General features: G+C 37.5%; 1 protein-coding gene and 1 pseudogene across 3 annotated transcripts in view; both read left to right on the top strand.

Moving 5' to 3' along the window:
- Window positions 1-19708, top strand: part of RGS22 (regulator of G protein signaling 22) — a 182870-nt gene that overhangs the window by 26709 nt on the left and 136453 nt on the right. For both annotated transcript variants that reach the window (XM_082432682.1, XM_082432681.1), the window contains exon 4: window positions 7842-8063. In XM_082432682.1, the coding sequence (XP_082288808.1) occupies window positions 7842-8063 (222 nt within the window). The remainder of the gene's footprint in view (window positions 1-7841; window positions 8064-19708) is intronic.
- LOC309646417 (growth hormone-inducible transmembrane protein pseudogene) lies at window positions 12420-18014 on the top strand (annotated as a pseudogene). Its single transcript has one exon. The product of its transcript is annotated as a growth hormone-inducible transmembrane protein pseudogene (transcript).

Here is a 19708-nt window from a genome sequence, read left to right as displayed (position 1 = left end):
GCCTAGATTAGCTTTTGTGTATATGTATGTATCTATGCATGCAAGTTTGTTTTGTTTCCTTTTTTCCAAAAAGAATTTGCGATTTCTCCTCCACCTGGCATGCTAGGTGTTTGGAACCATTATGGGGGTCAGGTTGAGACACCAAGCCACGCTCTCGCCTTCCAGCATCAGGCTTGAGCCACATTACAGGACACCCCTGGAGATTCTTCTGTGGTCTGACTCTTCAACTTTCTTTGTCTAATTGTATATTATAAAAAACCCAGCAGAGTCACAAAGTTGTCGGAATTTTGTTCTTCTGGATTATGTAGTCTTTCCTCTAGGCTCTGCATTCTCCATTCTTCCTCCAAAAAAAGTACATTTTTGTGAAGTTTTAAAAAGAAGAATCTTTATATTGGGTCTAATTTCAGTTTCTCAAGATTTACATTTCATTGTCTAAAGATTTATGATTATCTTGACTTTTACTTGCTTTAGAAAATAAATCCCCCTGCCTAACTTTCTTTTTAAAAATATTTTTTAATTCTAGAAGAAATATAACAATAGTATAGAAAATTAACTTCAAACGTAAGAAAAACTCGGCTGAAGTCCTGCCCTCCAGTTAGAATAGACGTGACCTTTTCTTGTACATTTGCTTCAAGGCTTTAGTTGAATTGACTGAGTGTGGTTTCTGTTGAACTCTGTCTCTGCAATAATGTTTTTCATCCCTCCCCAGCAGTTTCGCCCCTTCATATGTCCCATGCAGCCCACCTGGGCCACTTCTCTCTCTTTTCTGTCTCTCCAAATTCTTCTGCTTTTACATTCTCTGTCTCTATGTCTCTCTCTCTCTCTCTTTCTGTCTCTGTTTCTCTTCCTCTCGTTCCTTTGCATTTACATTTGATACCACACAATCTACTTACTAACTACCCATGCTTCATGCCATAAAATGGGAGGAGGGGAAATGTCACAGGTTTTCAAAAAGAATTTGGGGGCAGGGAGGAGAAGGAATAATGGATTCTCAAACCAAGTTCCTAGCAAGATTCTAGAACAGATTAGTAATGTTTGGTTTATGAGCACTTAGCTAAGAATTAGAAGCCAGCATGGGTTTACTGAGAATTAGTGAGCCAAACTAATCTCTCTCTCTTTTTTTTGGATAGTTATGAACTGGCACTTTAGGGAACAATAAGTTTAATGTATGAGGATTTCAGTAAATAATAATAATGATAATAAATTGAACCATGTTACTTCCTACTCAGAACTTTGTCTAGTGGCTTCTCATTACACTAAGAATAAAATCGAAAATTCTCTATGACCTGGCTCTTGCCATCTCGTGGTCTTTATTTCCTAAGCCTCTTCCCCTTGTTAATTCTTTTCCAGCCTAACTGGAAAACTTGGCCTTCTTTATGTTTCTCAAACATGAATATGCCAAAGGTACTCAGGGCCTTTCAGCCTGGAGGGCTCTTCCCTGAGATACCTGTATCACTTTCTCTCTGATTTATATCACTTCTGTTCAGGAAGCCTTCCCTCCCAACCTTGTCTAAAACAATACACGAAACACATGCTCCACTTCTGCTGCTGTATTTGTCTGCAAAGCCCTATCATGATCTGTGAAATTCGTTCTCAAATATTTGAAAGAGTTCACTAATCACAGCTAGAAGGGGTTGACTCTTAACAGACGACAGATTGAAATCCAGATTCCTTAATATGGACTCTTTGCAACATGGCCTCGGTAGAGCCTTTCTAGCTTTGTCTCTAGCTTCGTACTTCTTATGTCACCCTGTGTGCTCTTTCCTGCTTCCCGCAATCACCCTCCCTCACCTTGACCACACGTGCTCTTCCTGTGCTCATCTCCCAGTGCAGTGGCTAGGAAGGGGGGGCGGGCAGAACTGTTGGCGCTCAGCCCCTCCACTCATTACTCATGTGATCTTAGACACGTTCCTTAATTACCTAATTCTTCGATTCCTTTCTCTACCAAAACAATACAACTATCTTACAAGATTGTTATGAAACGAGGTAACGTGCATTAAGTGCCTGGCACAGAATTAGTGCTTCTCTTTCCTTTCCCTTCACTAACTAGCCCATCTTGTCATCCATTCCTGAAACACGAGGAGTGGTCACTCTTTAATTGGATTGATGGATCATTGTCATTCTAGAGAATAGTCTGTCCCATGCAAATCTGTCATTGGTTTTGATGTTTAAAAATTATTTTTTATCGGAGACTTGGATGAAACATTGCAAGTGAACCAGTGTTTTTCCAGCTTAAGGTCACTCAGCTAGTAAGTGACAGGGTCCACTCAGGTCCACGTGGCTCAAGAACTTGTCTTACTGCACTGTAGTGACTATAGACATGGCAGCAGAGGGATAAACTAATAGTTTGGATAACAGAATCTGGTCTCATTTTTGTCATGGTAGTCTGAAATGGGCTAAAACAAACAAAGCTAATGTGTTTTTAGGGTGCATTAATAGAAATGTAGTTAAGATCAAGAAAAATATTAGTCTGAAGCATAGCAGGCGCTCAGTAAATGGTTTTTTGAATCGGATTGAATTGTCAGACCGCATTTGGAATATTGTGTTGCATTCTTGGTGCTGTATGTTAAGAATTGCTCTGCCAAACCAGACTCAGGAAGACTCAGTTAATGGATGCTCTGGAAACCATGTCAGATGAGTGAGGGTTGAAAGACGAGTCGGTGTTGAACCTGGCTTGGGAATGGGTAGAAGTGCTGTAATGAAGAGCTCTTTCCAAGTATTTGAAGATCTGATTGAGCAAGAAGGGTTAACATATTCTGTGAAGCTAGAGGGCAGAACCAGGGCCAGCATTTATGAGGAAATTGATTTTCACTCACTAGAAGAAAAATGTTTAAAGATTGTTTTCTAACAATAGAATGGCTGGCTTGTGCAGAACTAAACTCCCTGTGATTGAAGATATTCAGGTATAGGTAATCATTGGGGGCAATATTTTATAGGGGATATATATACTGGGTGGGAGATTAGACTTTTTCAGCCAAAGAAAATTTGATTAATTTCTTCTCCTCTAACTGTGTATTTCTCAATCTCAGGAGTTACGCCGTAAATTTCTTGGGGCCAGGATAGGTCCCTTTCTTCTGTGTCTCCCTAAACTTCTTGAGGACGATTTTCTTTTTATTTTTACGTCTTCCACGTAAGATCCTTGAAATAAATAAGTAAACCTTCTAATCTGCCTCTGCTTCTCTACCACCTGCACCCTCCAAAAAAAAAGGCCCAACAACCTAAGCCCAAGAGTGTAGATACATGTTATAACATTCTCTCTCTAAAAGAGCTCTTAAGTTGTCTAGATTTCTGAGATTTCCTTCACATATGTAGTGCAATGCCCAAGGTCCCATAACTGGATTGTGGCACAAATGGGCCTAGGAATCAGGCTTTCTGTCTCCTACATCATTTCTTTCCATTACACCATTACACCCTTGGGACACATTGTAAGATCCAGAAATTGATGGCTGGTAGCCTGCCTCCATGTTATTTTTTGATGAGGGGAATCCAGGACAGTTGCTGCTATTATAAATGATTATGGCACTTTCCAAATCCTAGCTTTCATAACTTCATTCCGTTTGTTCTGGTGCCAGGTTCACTTTTAGATATTGTTTTCATTTGGTGTCTGGGAGGGTTTTTTTTTGCTGTCAACTCTTTATGGACAAGTGTTTGCTTATTAAATTTTCTTCTGTGCTATAGTGTGAAAACACTTTTTTTCCCTTTTGGTTTTGCTTTGTGTGTATTATGCTCAGTGACTGTTGTGGGATTGAGTAGATGAGCCCACATACAGATTTAGGTTGGTCCTCTGTGGGTGGTTTAGAATGTTTGTGACATTTATGGTTTGCAGAAGCTGAAGGGGTGGCCTATTCTCTACCCTCCTTGCAAGGATAGGTATGTCATGTGTTTGCCAGACCATGCTTAGCTATGTGCCTTTGGAATTTTACCATAACTTCTCTTTTTGGAATGATTCTCCACACTTTTTTAAAATCTGTAAACTATTATAATTTCTTGCAGCTTTATGAAGGAGTTATATGTTAGATTGTTGGGTAAGGGGAGAGCGAGAGAGAAGGAGAGAGAGTATGGATTTGGGGAATGGGTGGGATGAAGTGGGGATGAAGGACTTGGGTCTTCCCCTGCCAAGATTTAAATACTCAGAGACTGATTTTTAAAGGTGTTGTTGGAGCCCTAGGTAGTACTGCTTAGTTCAGCATTTGTTCCTATGGGTGTTTTGATAAGCCTTGTAGCTCAAACATAAAGCACTCAAATTACCTAACGTAACTCATTTTATTAACTAATGATATTTTCTCTGCATTTTATGTGGCACATTATTCCTTCCATCCCACTGGTGAATATGTCCAGTAAATAGTTTATGGTTAAGCATCTAAAATGACAATAAAGCTTAGATTAAAAGAAGTTGTTATTGGTAACTGACTTGTTATATTCAAGTTGTCAGATGTTTCTCATTCACTGACTAAGATGCATGTTTAAAATATAGCTTTGGAACTCAATTAGTAGAGACAGAGTTGGAGCAGAGATGAACGTGTATTAAATTAACCTAGTCATTAGTTTTTAATTTAAATACTGTTCAGCTAAATAATTTGGCACCCGGTAAGTTTCAGTGGTGCTGGGCTGGCAGTTAAAGCACATCACTAATTATTCACAGGTTTTTTTTTCCTCCTCTTTTCAAAGAAATGTGGAACCAGCAATTTATTGTGGTAAAAATATTTTCATGCACTTGCTTTTTCTGTGAAAATATTTTTCGCACATGGATGACTGGTACTACAAAGTTAGCTTTCACCACCTTCAGGTCAATTCGTTTTAGAACATTTGGAAAATGATACCCTTGAAATAAGAAAATTAAGTAAGGGAAAGAGCAGTCTGTAACAGCTTGCAGAGGATTGGGTTTGAGGCTCAAACTGAAGATTTTTCCTATCATATGATTAAAAGCTGAGTGTTCTCTAAATCAGCCTACTCAGCTTTCTGCGGGAAAGTCTTCCTCCATCGTTCATTTCTGTCTCCCCCACTTTACATGTCTTTTATTGTCACGTACTAAACTAATTTGAGGAATTTTGTGGATGAGCTTAGAAACGGTAAAAACAAGAGGACATGACGTGTGAGAGAGATTCTTCTTAAGCAGACAACAGGACTTGGGAGAATAAAGCCCAGGGTTCTTTCTCCTATAGACCATAGATGGTATAGACCATAGATGGCCAGCCCCTCCATGTATGTGAACACGCATGAAAGTCAGCATGAAGTAGGAAACAGAATGTGGGCTTTGAAGTTTGCTTAACCTGGATTCTGTCTCCCCCCAGCTAAAAACTCTGCAGTGGCTCCCTGTCATTCTAAAGCAATGATTCTCAAACTTGAGCATGCATCAGAATCACCTGAGGGCTTGTTAAACACAGACTACTGGGACCCACCCTCAGAGTTTCTGATTATGGGGTGAGGCCCAAGAATCTGCATTTCTAACAGGTTCCTAGGTGATGCTGATGCAGCTGGTCCAGGGACACCCTCTGAGAGTCACTGATTTGAGAGAGTAAATTGAGAGTTATGGCATAAATAGCAAGTCCTTGGTGAACTTCTCCTCTGCCTTTCTCTCCAGGCTTCCATCTCGTTATTCTCCCCTCGAATATTAAGCTTCAGCACCGTCAAACTGCTTCCAGGTCCTCAAAAGTGCCCTGTTGTCTGGTGCTCCTTGTCTATTGTTGGTGCATGTATCTTGATACACTTGCTATTTCTTTTGCTGAATTCCCTTCTCTCCCTCATCTGGCTGTTGAGACTGCCTGTTTATTCTTCCAGACTCAGCTTTCTCTATACAACTTCCTGAATTTCCTAAAGATAGTTAACAAATCCTTCTGTGCCATCACTCTAGTTTGTATATACTTCTATTGTAGTTACTGTGGGTTAAAGTGGACTTGCCTTATACACGGGTTATTACTCAAAATGAATTATTCGTGCTCTGCAGAGTGAGCGAGGGTGATTTAAAGAGTGAGGGTGACTGTTTACCAGTCCACAAACACACATAGACCAGTCTGTGAACATCCTAGAGAGCGTGTGAGATGGAAGATGAGAATCTGCCACTCCCTCAGTGGCTCTTCTCCCTCTTGCCTCTTAGTGTAGTCATCTTCTCATGCTGAGGGTGATTCTCGTGGTAAACATACATATTTTTGTATAACATGAGCTTTAAACACAAGCCCACCACTTTATCTGGTCCCTAAATAAAGTAGTGACACATTTCAATGTCAGAGGAAAAATTGACTGTGATAAACTTCTTGAAAGATAGAACAACACGATACTAAGTGTTTTCAAGGATTTCAAGGGATAGTTTTGACTAAATATGATTTCACCTTATGTGCTGACTGTAGGACCCCTTTCCCTTGTCTCACATCTCAGTTCATGTCTTGGGATGTGAGCCCTGTTGATTTTCAAAATCAGGGGCTCGTCTCTCACGCGCAGGTCTTTAAAGTTGGGATGCCTGATGTGGGGTTCGAACCCTTTGCTACTCATGGAGAAGCTCTGGGTTTTGAGTTGCCTCGCAGGGTCACTGCACCAGGGGTGGGGTTTATGACGAGGTTGTATCCCAGCTTCTCCTACCTGTTTGATGTGGTTTGCATCTTGTTTGCCCAGTGTGTAGTCATCACTCAGCCAGCCTTTTGGCTTCTTTATGAGGAAATTGTTCCATATGTAGCTGTGGACTCAGTGTGTCCATTGGAGGAGGCATATTCAGGATCTTCCTAAGACGCCATCTTACTGTAGGATGAGTCTTTATTAAAAAATATATGTGTGTGTATATATATATATACCCACATATACACACACAAACACATAATAGGTATTTATACATATACACATATATTTCTAACTCCAATTTTGTAACATCCTGCCATTTATTAAATTTTAACTATAGTATATCTAGCATATCTAGCCATCTGTTAGTAAAACTTGGAAGAATTGATGCTCTCCCTAGTACCCTTACTGATCCAAGGGGAAGGGCTTAATGTCTTCTACTACCTGGCTAAATATATATAAATTAATCCACATGAGTATGCAGTTTGCTGAAGGAATCCTAAAATAAATTAATATTCTGGAAAAGGGACCTGATTCTGAATTTGGAGGGCAAAATGAGAAAAGACACAGCCAATCTACCATATACTTGCTATGGAGATAGAGGCCCCAAACATGTTAGTGATTTACCCAAAGTCACAGAGCTACTTACTGGCAAGCTGGTATTCAAACTCAAGACTCCTGACTGTTGTATATTAACTGACTGACTTTAAATAAAAGTTGGCAGCATTTAGTAATTACTGAGAAAAGCTCAGAAATATTGTCTTTCACTCTCTCTCCTTTTTTTGGTCACAGTGAATGGAACGGTGTTGAAATAGTCTTAAATGAAGAACACATTGTACTTAATTTTCTCCTTTTGGGCAAGGGAGACTTAGCTTTCATGGCTCCTGGGGATGAAAGAGACAACAGGAGTGTTATTTCTTCTTACTTTACTCATTCTTCCCTAGTAATCCACCCCCTTCTAAGAGAATAACATTGCTTCATAGAGACCAGGTGTGTATTTCTTTCCAGTTCCAAAGAAGCACAGAGATAAGAGGTTTATGCAAAAGGACTTTCTGCCATAATATATCCTGACACTTATCTCATGGCTTAAGTACATTTGGAAAAGAAGGATTCAGTGGGTTCCCTTACCTGTAGTCAAGAGATTTCTAAGCTTCCAAAAGGAAAGAGGTAATGATTAAGAATACAAAACTTTGTGTAAGTATATATGCATACATGTAAGTATCAAGTCTTCTTGGAGACAGTGAGTTTCTGGTTTTTAAAATTGTAAGACGTATTTCCACAAATTTATTTTGCAGACCTTTTCAGAGGCAATTAGATTTAATGTGGACTATGGAGTTTTTGAAGTAGTTAACAATGCTCCACAACTTCTGGAAAAGCAACTGAAAAAAATTCTCTTAAACCAGCAACCTCGAAATCCCATCTATGATGTTGTAAGAAAAGGAAAGAGTGATGTTAAACCTGTTCAAGTGAATGCCCCTTATGAAGATGAGACCATTAATGTCAACTACAATATCATGGTAAGAAAGTATATTTGAGTTTATATCTTGCTAGATAGATAAAGCATTAAGTGAGATTAACATCAGGTTCCTTGGGCTTCCCTTTCTGAAGTGTAACTGTATCTATTAAATTTTATTGTACTTGCACAAAGTATTTGTTAGTTACTGTATCATCTTATTCATATCAAATGGCCAGTTTAGTCTAGCAGTTTGTTGATATTTGATTATCAATATGAGAAGGTTCATGTAATTTACTTTGAATATTTAGAAAATAAGTTTAATTTGGGGCAGTATAAATGTATGTATGCTTTACAGTTTGGATGCATTCTAGAAAGTGTGGGTATACAGGCATAGCTTGGAGATATTGCACGTTTGACTCCAGACCACCACAACAAAGTGAATATCATGATAAAGCAAGTCATACAATTATTTTGGTTTCCCAGTGCATATAAAAATTATGTTTACACTACATTGTAGTCTATTAAGTGTACCATAGCATTGTGTCTTAAAAAACAATGTACATACCTTAATTTAAAAAATACTTTCTTGCTAAAAATCACTAACCATCATCTGAGCCTTCAGCAAGTCATAGTAGTAACATCAAAGATAACTGATCACAGATCACCATAACAAATGTAATAATAATGAAAATGTTTGAAATATTGCAAGAATTACCAAAATGTGACACAGAGACCTGAAGTGAGCTAATACTGTGGGAAGAATGGTGCTGATAGACTCGCCTGCCACAGGGATGCCACTAACCTTCAGTTTGTAAAAAACACAGTATCCGTGAGGCACAATAAAGCAAAGCACAATAAAACAAGTTATGCCTGTGCAGTGAATTTATTTCATTTGAGTTCTATCCTATCAAGCATTTGGGAATTGAGATTTCTGTCTTTTAATTATTATATTAGTTTCAGGTGTACAACACAGTGATTTGATATTTTTATACATTGTGAAATGAAAACCACAATAAGTCTAGTTACCATCTGTCACTATACAAAGTTATTACAATATTATTAAGTATGTTCCCTATGCTATACTTTGCATCCCTGAGACTTATTTTATAATTGGAAGTTTGTACCGCTTAATTCCCTTTACCTATTTTGCCCATTCCCCCGCCCCTAGAGGTGGAATTGCTGGATCATATGGTAGTTCTAGTTTTAATCCTTTGAGGAAACTCCATCCTGTTTTCCATAGTGGTTGTACCAATTTACAGTGCACGAGAGTTCCTTTTTCTCCACATCCTCGCCAACACTTTATTTGTTGTCTTTTTTGATAATAGCTGTTCTGACAGGTGTGAGGTGATATCTCATTGTGGTTTTGATTTGCATTTCCCATCCAGTTAGTGATCTTGAGCATCTTTTCATATACCTGTTGGACATCTGTATATCTTCTCTGGAAAAATGTCTATTAAGGTCCTTAGCCAATTTTTTCAATTGGATTTTTTTGTTGTTGTTGTTGAGTAGTATGAGTTCTTCATATAATTTGGATATTAATCCATTATCAGATGTATCATTTGCAGATATCTTCTCTCATTCAGTAAGTTGCCTTTTTGCTTTGTTGATGGTTTCTTTTGCTGTGCAAAACTTTTCAGTTTGATGTAGTCCCGTTTGTTTGCTTTTGCTGCCCTTGCCTGAGGTGACAGATCCAAAAAAAATATATATTGCTAAGACCAGTTTCAGATAGCATATTGCCTATGTTTTCTTTTATGAGTTTTATGCTTTCAGGTCTTACATTTAAGTCCTTAATCCATTTTGAGTTTATTTTTGTATATGGTGTAAGAAAGTGGTCTAGTTTCATTCTTTTGCATATAGTTGTCCAGTTTTCTCAACACCATTTATTGAAGAGACTGTCTTTTCCCCATGGTATAGTCTTGCCTCCTTTGTCATGGATTAATTGACCATATAAGTATGGGTTTATTTCTGGGCTCCCTATTCTGTTCCATTGATCTATATGTTTGTTTTTGTGACAATGCCATCCTGTTTGGATTACTGTAGCTTTGTAGTATAGTTTGAAATCAGAGAACGTAATACCTCCTGCTTTGTTATTCTTTTTTTTTAAATTTATTTATTTTATTATTTTATTTTAATTATTTATTTTTTCTGGTTGCATTGGGTCTTCGTTGCTGCACGCGGGTTTTTCTCTGGTTGTGTCGAGTGGGGGCTACTCTTTGTTGCGGTTCACGGGCTTTTCATTCTGGTGGCTTCTCTTGTTGCGGAGCATGAGCTCTAGGCACGCGTCCTTCAGTAGTTGTGGCATGTGGGCTCAGTAGTTGTGGCTCGCGGGCTCTAGAGCGCAGGCTCAGTAGTTGTGGCACACAGGCTTAGTTGCTCTGCGGCATGCGGGATCTTCCCAGACCAGGGATCGAACCCATGTCCCCTGCACTGATAGGCGGAGTCTCAACCACTGCACCACCAGGGAAGCCCTGTTCTTCTTTCTTAAGATTGCTTTCGATATTTGGGGTCTTTTGTGGTTTCATACAAATTATAGGATTATTCTAGTTCTGGGGAAAGTGCCATGGGTGTTTTGCTAGGGATTACTTTGAATCCATAGAATGCTTTGGGTAGTATGTACATGTTAACAATATTAATTCTTCTCATCCACAAGCATGGTATATCTTTCCATTTATTTGTTCATCTTTAATTTCTTTCATCAATATCTTACAGTTTTCAGAGTACAGGTCTTTCACCTCCTTAGTTAAATTTGTTCCTATGTATTTTTTTCTTTTTGATGCAGTTATAAATGTGATTGTTTACTTAATTTTTCTTTCTGGTAGTTCATTATTAGAGTATAGAAATGCAACATATTTCTGTATATTAATTTTGTACCCTGCAACTTTACTGAATTTATTTGTTCTAATAATTTTTGGCAGAGTCTTTAGGGTCTTCTATATATAGTATCATGTCATCTGCAAATAGTGACCGTTTTACTTCTTTTTTTCCAGTTTGGATGTCTTTTATTTCTTTTTCTTGTCTGGTTGCTGTGGCTAGGAGTTCCAATATTATGTTGAATAAAAGTGGCAAGAGTGGGTATCCTTGTCTTGTTCCTGATCTTAGAGGAAAAATTTCACCATTGAGTATGATGTTAGCTGTGGGTTTGTCATATGGCCTTTATTATGTTAAGGTATGTTCCCTCTGTGCCCACTTTGTTGAGAGTTTTTTTTTTTATCATAAATGGATGTTGAATTTTGTCAAATGCTTTTTCTGCATCTATTGAGATGATCATATGATTTTTATTCATTTGTTAATATGGTATATCACATTTATTTGTCGATATTGAACCATCCTTGCATCCCTGGGATAAATCCCACTTCATCTGATTTATGATTCTTTTAATGTGTTATTGAATTTACCCTCTATGTTTTATTGGGGATTTTTGCATCTTTGTTCATCAGCTATATTGGCCTGTAATTTTCTTTTCCTTTTTTTTTTTTTTTGTAGTGTCTTTGATTTTGGTATCAGGGTAATGCTGGCCTTGTTGGATGAGTTTGGAAGTGTTCCTTCCTCTTCAATTTTTTGGAATAGTTTGAGAAGGATAGGTGTTAACTCTTTTTAAAATGTTTGGTAGAATTCCCCTGTGAAGCCTTCTGGTGTTGGACTTTTGTTTGTTGGGAGGTGTTTTTTTTTTTTTATTACTAATTCAATTTCATTATTGGTAATTTGTCTGTTAAGATTTTCTGTTTCTTCATGATGGACTCTTAGAAGATTGTATGTTTTTAGGAATTTATCCATCTCTTCTAGGTTGTCCAGTTTATTGACAAATAATTGTTTGTACTAGTCTCTTATGATTCTTTGTATTTCTGTGATATTTGTTGTAACTTCTCTTTCATTTCTGATTTTATTTATTTGGGATCTCTCTTATTTCTTGATGAGTCTGGGTGAAGGTTTATCAATTTTGTTTATCTTTTCAAAGAACTAGCTCTTCATTGATCTTTTCTTTTTTTTAAGTCTCTATTTCATGTATTCCTGCTCTGATATTTATTATTTTCTTCCTTGTACTAACTTTGGGCATCATTTTTCTTCTTTTTCTAGTTCCTTTAGTTGTAAAGATACATTGCTTATTTGAGATTTTTCTTATTTCTTTTTTTTTTTTTTTAATTAATTAATTAATTAATTTATTTATGGCTGTGTTAGGTCTTCGTTTCTGTGCGAGGGCTTTCTCTAGTTGTGGCAAGCGGGGGCCACTATTCATCGCGGTGCACGGGCCTCTCTTGTTGCAGAGCACAGGCTCCAGATGCGCAGGCTCAGCAATTGTGGCTCACAGGCCTAGTTGCTCCACGGCATGTGGGATCTTCCCAGACCAGGGCTCGAACCCGTGTCATCTGCATCGGCAGGCAGATTCTCAACCACTGCGCCACCAGGGAAGCCCTCTTATTTCTTGAGGAAGGCCGGTATCACCATGAACTTCCCTCTTAGAACTGCTTTTACTGTGTCCCATAGACTTTGGAAAGCTGTGTTTTCATTTTCATTTGTTTCAGGGTATTTTTTATTTCCTCTTTGATTTCTTCACTGATCCATTGGTGGTTTAGTAGCATGTTATTTGGTCTCTCCATGTTTGTGTCTTTTCCAGTTTTCTTCTTGTACTTGATGTCTAGTTTCATACCATTGTGGGCAGAAAAGATGATTGATATGATTTCAGTCTTCTTAAATTTATTGAGACTTGTTTTGTGGCTTAACATGTGAGCTATCCTGAGTAATGTTCCATGTGTACTTGAAAAAAAATGTGTATTATGAAATTTTTGGGTGGAACGTTCTGTATCTGTCTATTAGGTGTATCAGGTCTACTGTGTCATTTAAAGCCAATGTTTTCTTACTGATTTTCTGTCTGGATGATCTGTCTGTTGATGTATGTTGGTCACTAAAGTCCCCTACTATTATTGTGTTACTGTCTATTTCTCCCTTTGTGTGTGTTAATATTTGCTTTATATACTTAGATGCTCCTATGTTGGTGCTTAAATATTTATGAATGTTATATCCTTTTCTTGGATTGACCTTTTTATCATTATGTAATGCCTTCCTTTGTCTTTTGTTGCATTGTTTGTTTTAAAGTCTATTTTAGGCATGCACAGTCAGTAAGAGGTGGGCGGAGGATGCGGGAGATGTGCGTGGCTGTGTTTTGCCGGCCCAGTAGGGGAACTGCATGCTTGAGGTGACCAGGGACTGAGCATTTCAGATCTGCTTGGTAAACCTGGTGCACCACCATGCTGGCCACAAGACTTGTGTGTCTCCAGAAACTACCTTCCAGGGTTTTCCACCAAGGTTTCACCAAGGCCTCCCCTATTGTGAAGAATTCCATCACAAAGAATCAGTGGCTCTTAGCACCCAGCAGGGAATACGCCACCAAGACAAGAATTGGAATTCGGCATGGGAAAACTAGCCAAGAGCTCAAGGAGACAGCTTTGGAACAATCATTGGAAAAAATATTTTAAATTGATCAGATGGAAAGATGGTTTATTGCTGCAGTTGGTCTTGGAGCTTTGTGCTACTATGGCTTGGGAATGCCATTGTCTAATGAGATTGGAGCTATTGAAAAAGCTGTAATTTGGCCTCAGTATGTGCAGGATAGAATTCATTCCACCTATATGTACTTAGCAGGAAGTATTGGCATAACAGCTTTGTCTGCCCTGGCAGTGAGCAGGACTCCTGCTCTCATGAACTTCATGATGAGAGGCTGTTGGGTGACAACTGGTGCAACCTTTGCACGCATGATTGAAGCTGGAATGCTGGTACGGAGCCCAGGCCCAAAGCATCTTGCTTGGTTACTACATTCTGGTGTGATGGGTGCAGTGGTGGCTCTTCTGATGATATTAGGGGGGCCTCTTGTCAGAGCTGTATGGTACACAGCTGGCATTGTGGGAGGCCTCTCCACCATGGCCATGTGTGTGCCCAATGAGAAGTTTTTGAACATGGCAGCACCCCTGGGCGTGGGCCTGGGTGTCGTCTTTGTTTCCTCACTAGGATCTATGTTTCTTCCACCTACCACTGTGGCTGGTGCCACTCTGTACTCAGTGGCAATTTATGGTGGATTAGTTCTTTTCAGCACGTTTCTCCTGTATGATACACAGAAAGTAATCAAGCATGCAGAAGTAGTACCAGTGTATGGAGTTAAAAAATATGATCCCATCGATTCGATGCTGGGAATCTACATGGACATTTTAAACATATTTATGCAAGTTGCCAGTATTCTAGCAACTGGAGGCAACAGAAAGAAGTGAAGTGACTCAGCTTCTGACTTCCTTAATACATCAGATATCTGGCTTGTCTAATAGGGGCAGATATTCTTTAAATAGTTTGTGCAAGCAGCTTTCATGGAAATTTAGAAGATAAGAACTTGTCAACATGTTTCAAGTGTTCCAGTAACGTGATGCTTCAGGTCTGCTTTTTCTTTTGGAGAATAAATTCAGTAGTTCTCTTCCAAATAGCACACATATTTTCAATTCTCATGTTTGAGTAATTCTAAAATGTTCTAATGAATGTGAAAACCAAGTTTTGTGTTGCAGGAATTTAAGTATTTTATCTATTATTAAATTTATTTGGTTAAGTGAAATTTAACAAACTTGTGTACCTGCATTTTTCATTTGGAATGTGGAATATTAACAAGTAATGTCATAAGCGATGTAGGGGTTTGGTAAAGGGACCAGAGAGAAGTAAAGGGACACCTGCAGTCTTTCTTTGAATACTTAGAGCTTAACAGTCGTGTAATTGCGGTGAGCCAGTGAAGGGGTCTGGATGTTTGGAAACAAGTCATGGCTGTACATCTGCTGAACTTGTCAGAAGTGTTGAGCAGAAAACAAAGACATAGGTGATTCTCCAGGCTCTCCTTATAGTATAGATGTGGTCATATTTGGCTTTTCATTGTTTGACACTGTTAGGAGAGTCCACAGTGCTAATCATATGGAGAATTCCTGTTATATATATTATGTGTGTGTGTAAGCCTTACTTTTGAATCATCTAGAACAAAATATCCTTAAAACACTCAGGAAAAAATATTCAAAGCATGCAAATTGTTGCGTTTTTAAGTGTACAAACAACATGTGCGTAGTTGCTGAATGTTTCTACAAATTTATTGAAATGTTTAAAAGAATACATGCTTGCCTTTCTCATCTCTTCAGGCTTTAAAGCTTTTATCAGAGAAGCCTGTTTGTGGTTTACACTTGAGATTATGAAAACAGTTTTTCCCCTCAGATTTGGTTTCTTGCATTCCCTCTCAGAGGAATCACTAAAAAAAGGAAGGCAAAGTGAGGCTTCTTTCATGAACTATATCAATCAAAAATGTAATGGAGAAAACGCTTCATTAGAGTTTCCCCTAGCAGAATTTTTCTTCTGTCCTCCACAGACCATTATTTAACTCTCTTGTGCCATTTGTAAATTTTTTGATACGGAAGAGTTATTTTTGGAAGTTCTTATGAATGAAATAAGTGTATGATTATTGAGGTAGTTGGTGTTTTGACAAATATTTATTACAGTAATCCATAAATAACTATTCTAACCACTTCAAGTTACATAGGATGCTTATTTCTGAAATAATAAAGGTTCTGGCCAGATTAAAAAAAATAAAGTCTATTTTATCTGATATGAGTATTGTTATCCCAGCTTTCTTTTGGTTTCCATTTGTATGGAATATCTTTTCCATCCTTTAACTTTCCGTCTGTGTGTGTCTTTAGATCTGAAGTGAATCTCTTGTAGGCAGCACATAGATGGGTCTTGTTTTTTTATCCATTCAGCCACCCCATGTCTTTTGATTGGAGCATGTAGTTTGTTTACATTTAAAGTCATTATTGATAGGTATGTACTTATTAATTTTTTTCTGGTTCTTTTTGTAGTTCTTCTTTGTTCCTTTCTTCTCTCTTGCTCTCTTCCTTTGTGACTTGATGGCTTTCTTCGGTGTTATGCTTGGGTCGTTTTATCTTTATTTTTTGTGTATTTATCATAGGTTTTTGTTTGTGATTCCCATGAGGTTCATGAATATAACCTATCTATACATGGCAGTTTATTTTAAGTTGATAGTTGCTTAAGTTCAAATGCATTCTAAAAGCATCACATTGTTCCTACTCCCCCATGTTTTATGTTTTTGACATCATATTTTACACCTTTTTATTTTATTGTAGTTATAGTTGATTTTACTACTTTTGTCTTTTAGGCATCATACTAGCTTTTTAAGTAGCTGATATTGCCTTTACTATATATAATTTTTGCCTTTACCAGTGTAATTTTTTTCTTTCAAGTATTTTCTTATTTCTATTTATGGCCTTTTCTTTTCCACTTAAAGAAGATCCTTTAACATTTCTCGTAAGGGTGGTTTAGAAATGATGAACTCCTTTATCTTTTGCTTCTCTTAGGAACTTTATCTCTCCTTTAATTCTGAACGATAATCTTGCCAAGTAGAACATTTGTGTTTGTAAGTTTTTATTTTTTCAGCCCTTTAATATATTATGCCACTCTCTTCTGTCCTGAAAAGGTACTGCTGAAAAATAAGCTTGTAGTCTTATGGAAGTTCCCTTGTATGTGACTAGTTATTTTTCTCTTGATGCCTTTAAAATTCTTCCTTTATCTTTAATTTTGCCATTTTAATTGTGATATGTTTTGCTGTGAATCTCTTTGGGTTCTTCTTCTTTGGGACTCTCTGTGCTTCCTGGTTCTGGATATCTATGTCCTTCTCCAGGTTAGGGAAGATTTCAGCCATTATTTCTTCAAATAAGTTTTTGCCCCTTTCTCTCTCTCTCTTCCTTCTGAGTCATCTACAAATTTTAGTATGTCTGATGTTGTCTCAGAGGTCCCATAAACTATCCTCATTTTAAAAAAAACACTTTTTTTCTCTTCTGATTGGGTGATATCCACTATTCTGTCTTCCAGATCTCTGATCTCTTCTTCCATATCATCTATTTTGCTATCAATCCCCTCTAGTGTATTTCTCATTTCAGTTATTGTATACTTCAGCTCTGATTGGTTCTTTCTTATATTTTCTAACTCTGTTAAAGTTCTCACTGTATTTCTCCATTCTTCTTCCAAGTTTAGCGAGCACCTTTATTATTATTACTTTGAACTATTTATCAGGTACCTTTCTTATCTCCATTTCGTTAAGCTTTTTTTTTTTTTCCTGGAGTTTTAGCTTGTTCCCTTTTTTGGAACATATTCCTCTCTCTCCTCTGTTTGACTTTCTGTATTTTTTTTTGAATTTTATTTAATTTATTTTTTTATACAGCAGTTTCTTATTAGTCATCAGTTTTATACACATCAGTGTATACATGTCAATCCCAATCGCCCAATTCGTCACACCACCACCACCACCCCACCGCTTTCCCCCCTTGGTTTCCATACGTGTGTTCTCTACATCTGTGTCTCAATTTCTGCCCTGCAACTGGTCCATCTGTACCATTTTTCTAGGTTTCATATATATGTGTTAATATACAATATTTCGTTTTCTCTTTCTGACTTACTTCACTCTGTATGACAGTCTCTAGATCCATCCACGTCTCAACAAATGACCCAATTTCGTTCCTTTTTATGGCTGAGTAATATTCCATTGTATATATATACCACATCTTCTTTATCCATTCGTCTGTCGATGGGCATTTAGGTTGCTTCCATGACCTGGCTATTGTAAATAGTGCTGCAATGAACATTGGGGTGCATGTGTATTTTTCAATTATGGTTTTCTCTGAGTATATGCCCAGTAGTGGGATTGCTGGATCATATGGTAATTCTACTTTTAGTTTTTTAAGGAACCTCCATACTGTTCTCCATAGTGGCTGTATCAATTTACATTCCCAACAACAGTGCAAGACGGTTCCCTTTTCTCCACACCCTATCCAGCATATGTTGTTTGTAGATTTTCTGAAGATGCCCATTCTAACTGGTGTGAGGTGATACCTCATTGTAGTTTTGATTTGCATTTCTCTAATAATTAGTGATGTTGAGCAGCTTTTCATGTGCTTCTTGGACATCTGTATGTCTTCTTTGGAGAAATGTCTATTTAGGTCTTCTGGCCATTTTTGTATAGGGTTCTTTGTTTTTTTAATATTGAGCTGCATGAACTGTTTATATATTTTGGAGATTAATCCTTTGTTTGTTGATTCGTTTGCAAATATTTTCTCCCATTCTGAGGGTTATCTTTTCGTCTTGTTTATGGTATCCTTTGCTGTGCAAAAGCTTTTAAGATTCATTAGGTCCCATTTGTTTATCTTTGTTTTTATTTCCATTACTTTAGGAGGTGGATCTAAAAAGATCTTGCTGTGATGTATGTCAAAGAGTGTTCTTCCTATGTTTTCCTCTAAGAGTTTTGTAGTGTCCGGTTTTACATTTAGGTCTCGAATCCATTTTGAGTTCATTTTTGTGTATGGTGTTAGGGAGTGTTCTAATTTCATTCTTTTACATGTAGCTGTCCAGTTTTCCCAGCACCACTTACTGAAGAGACTGTCTTTTCTCCATTGTATATCCTTGCCTCCTTTGTCATAGACTAGTTGACCATAGGTGCGTGAGTTTATCTGTGGGCTTTCTATCTTGTTCCATTGATCTATGTTTCTGTTTTTGTGCCAGAACCATATTGTCTTGATTACTGTAGCATTGTAGTATAGTCTAAAGTCGGGGAGTCTGATTCCTTCAGCTCCGTTTTTTTCCCTCAAGACTGCTTTGGCTATTCGGGGTCTTTTGTGTCTCCATACAAATTTTAAGATATTTTTGTGCTAGTTCTGTAAAAAATGCCATTGGTAATTTGATAGGGATTGCATTGAATCTGTAGATTGCTTTGGGTAGTATAGTCATTTTCACAATATTGACTCTTCCAATCCAAGAACATGGTATATCTCTCCATCTGTTGGTATCATCATTAATTTCTTTCATCAATGTCTTATAGTTTTCTGCATACAGTTCTTTTGTCTCCCTAGGTAGGTTTATTCATAGGTATTTTATTCTTTTTGTCACCATGGTAAATGGGAGTGTTTCCTTAATTTCTCTTTCAGATTATTCATCATTAGTGTAAAGGAATGCAAGAGATTTCTGTGCATTAATTTTGTCTCCTGCAACTTTACCAAATTCATTGATTAGCTCTAGTAGTTTTCTGGTGGCATCTTTAGGATTCTCTATGTATAGTATCACGTCATCTGCAAACAGTGACAGTTTTACTGGTTCTTTTCCAATTTGTATTCCTTTTATTTCTTTTTCTTCTGTGATTGCTGTGGCTAGGACTTCCAAAACTATGTTGAATAATAGTGGTGAGAGTGGACATCCTTGTCTCGTTCCTGATCTTAGAGGAAATGCTTTCAGTTTTTCACCATTGAGAACGATGTTTGCTGTGGGTTTGTCACATATGGCCTTTATTATGTTGAGGTAGGTTCCCTCTATGCCCACTTTCTGGAGAGTTTTTATCATAAATGGGTGTTGAATTTTGTCAAAAGCTTTTTCTGCATCTACTGAGATGATCGTATGGTTTTTCTTCTTCAATTTGTTAATATAGTGTATCACATTGATTGATTTGCGTATATTGAAGAATCCTTGCATCCCTGGGATAAATCCCACTTGATCATGGTGTATGATCCTTTTAATGTGTTGTTGGATTCTGTTTGCTAGTATTTTGTTGAGGATTTTTGCATTTACATTCATCAGTGATACTGGTCTGTAATTTTCTTTTTTTGTAGTATCTTTGTCTGGTTTTGGTATCAGGGTGAT

This window comes from Balaenoptera physalus, assembly GCF_965194825.1.
Source record: "Balaenoptera physalus genome assembly, chromosome: 17".
In the NCBI taxonomy this organism is placed as follows: domain Eukaryota; kingdom Metazoa; phylum Chordata; class Mammalia; order Artiodactyla; family Balaenopteridae; genus Balaenoptera; species Balaenoptera physalus.
Note: the sequence above shows the minus strand (reverse complement) of the source record. Positions and strands in the feature narration are given on the sequence as shown.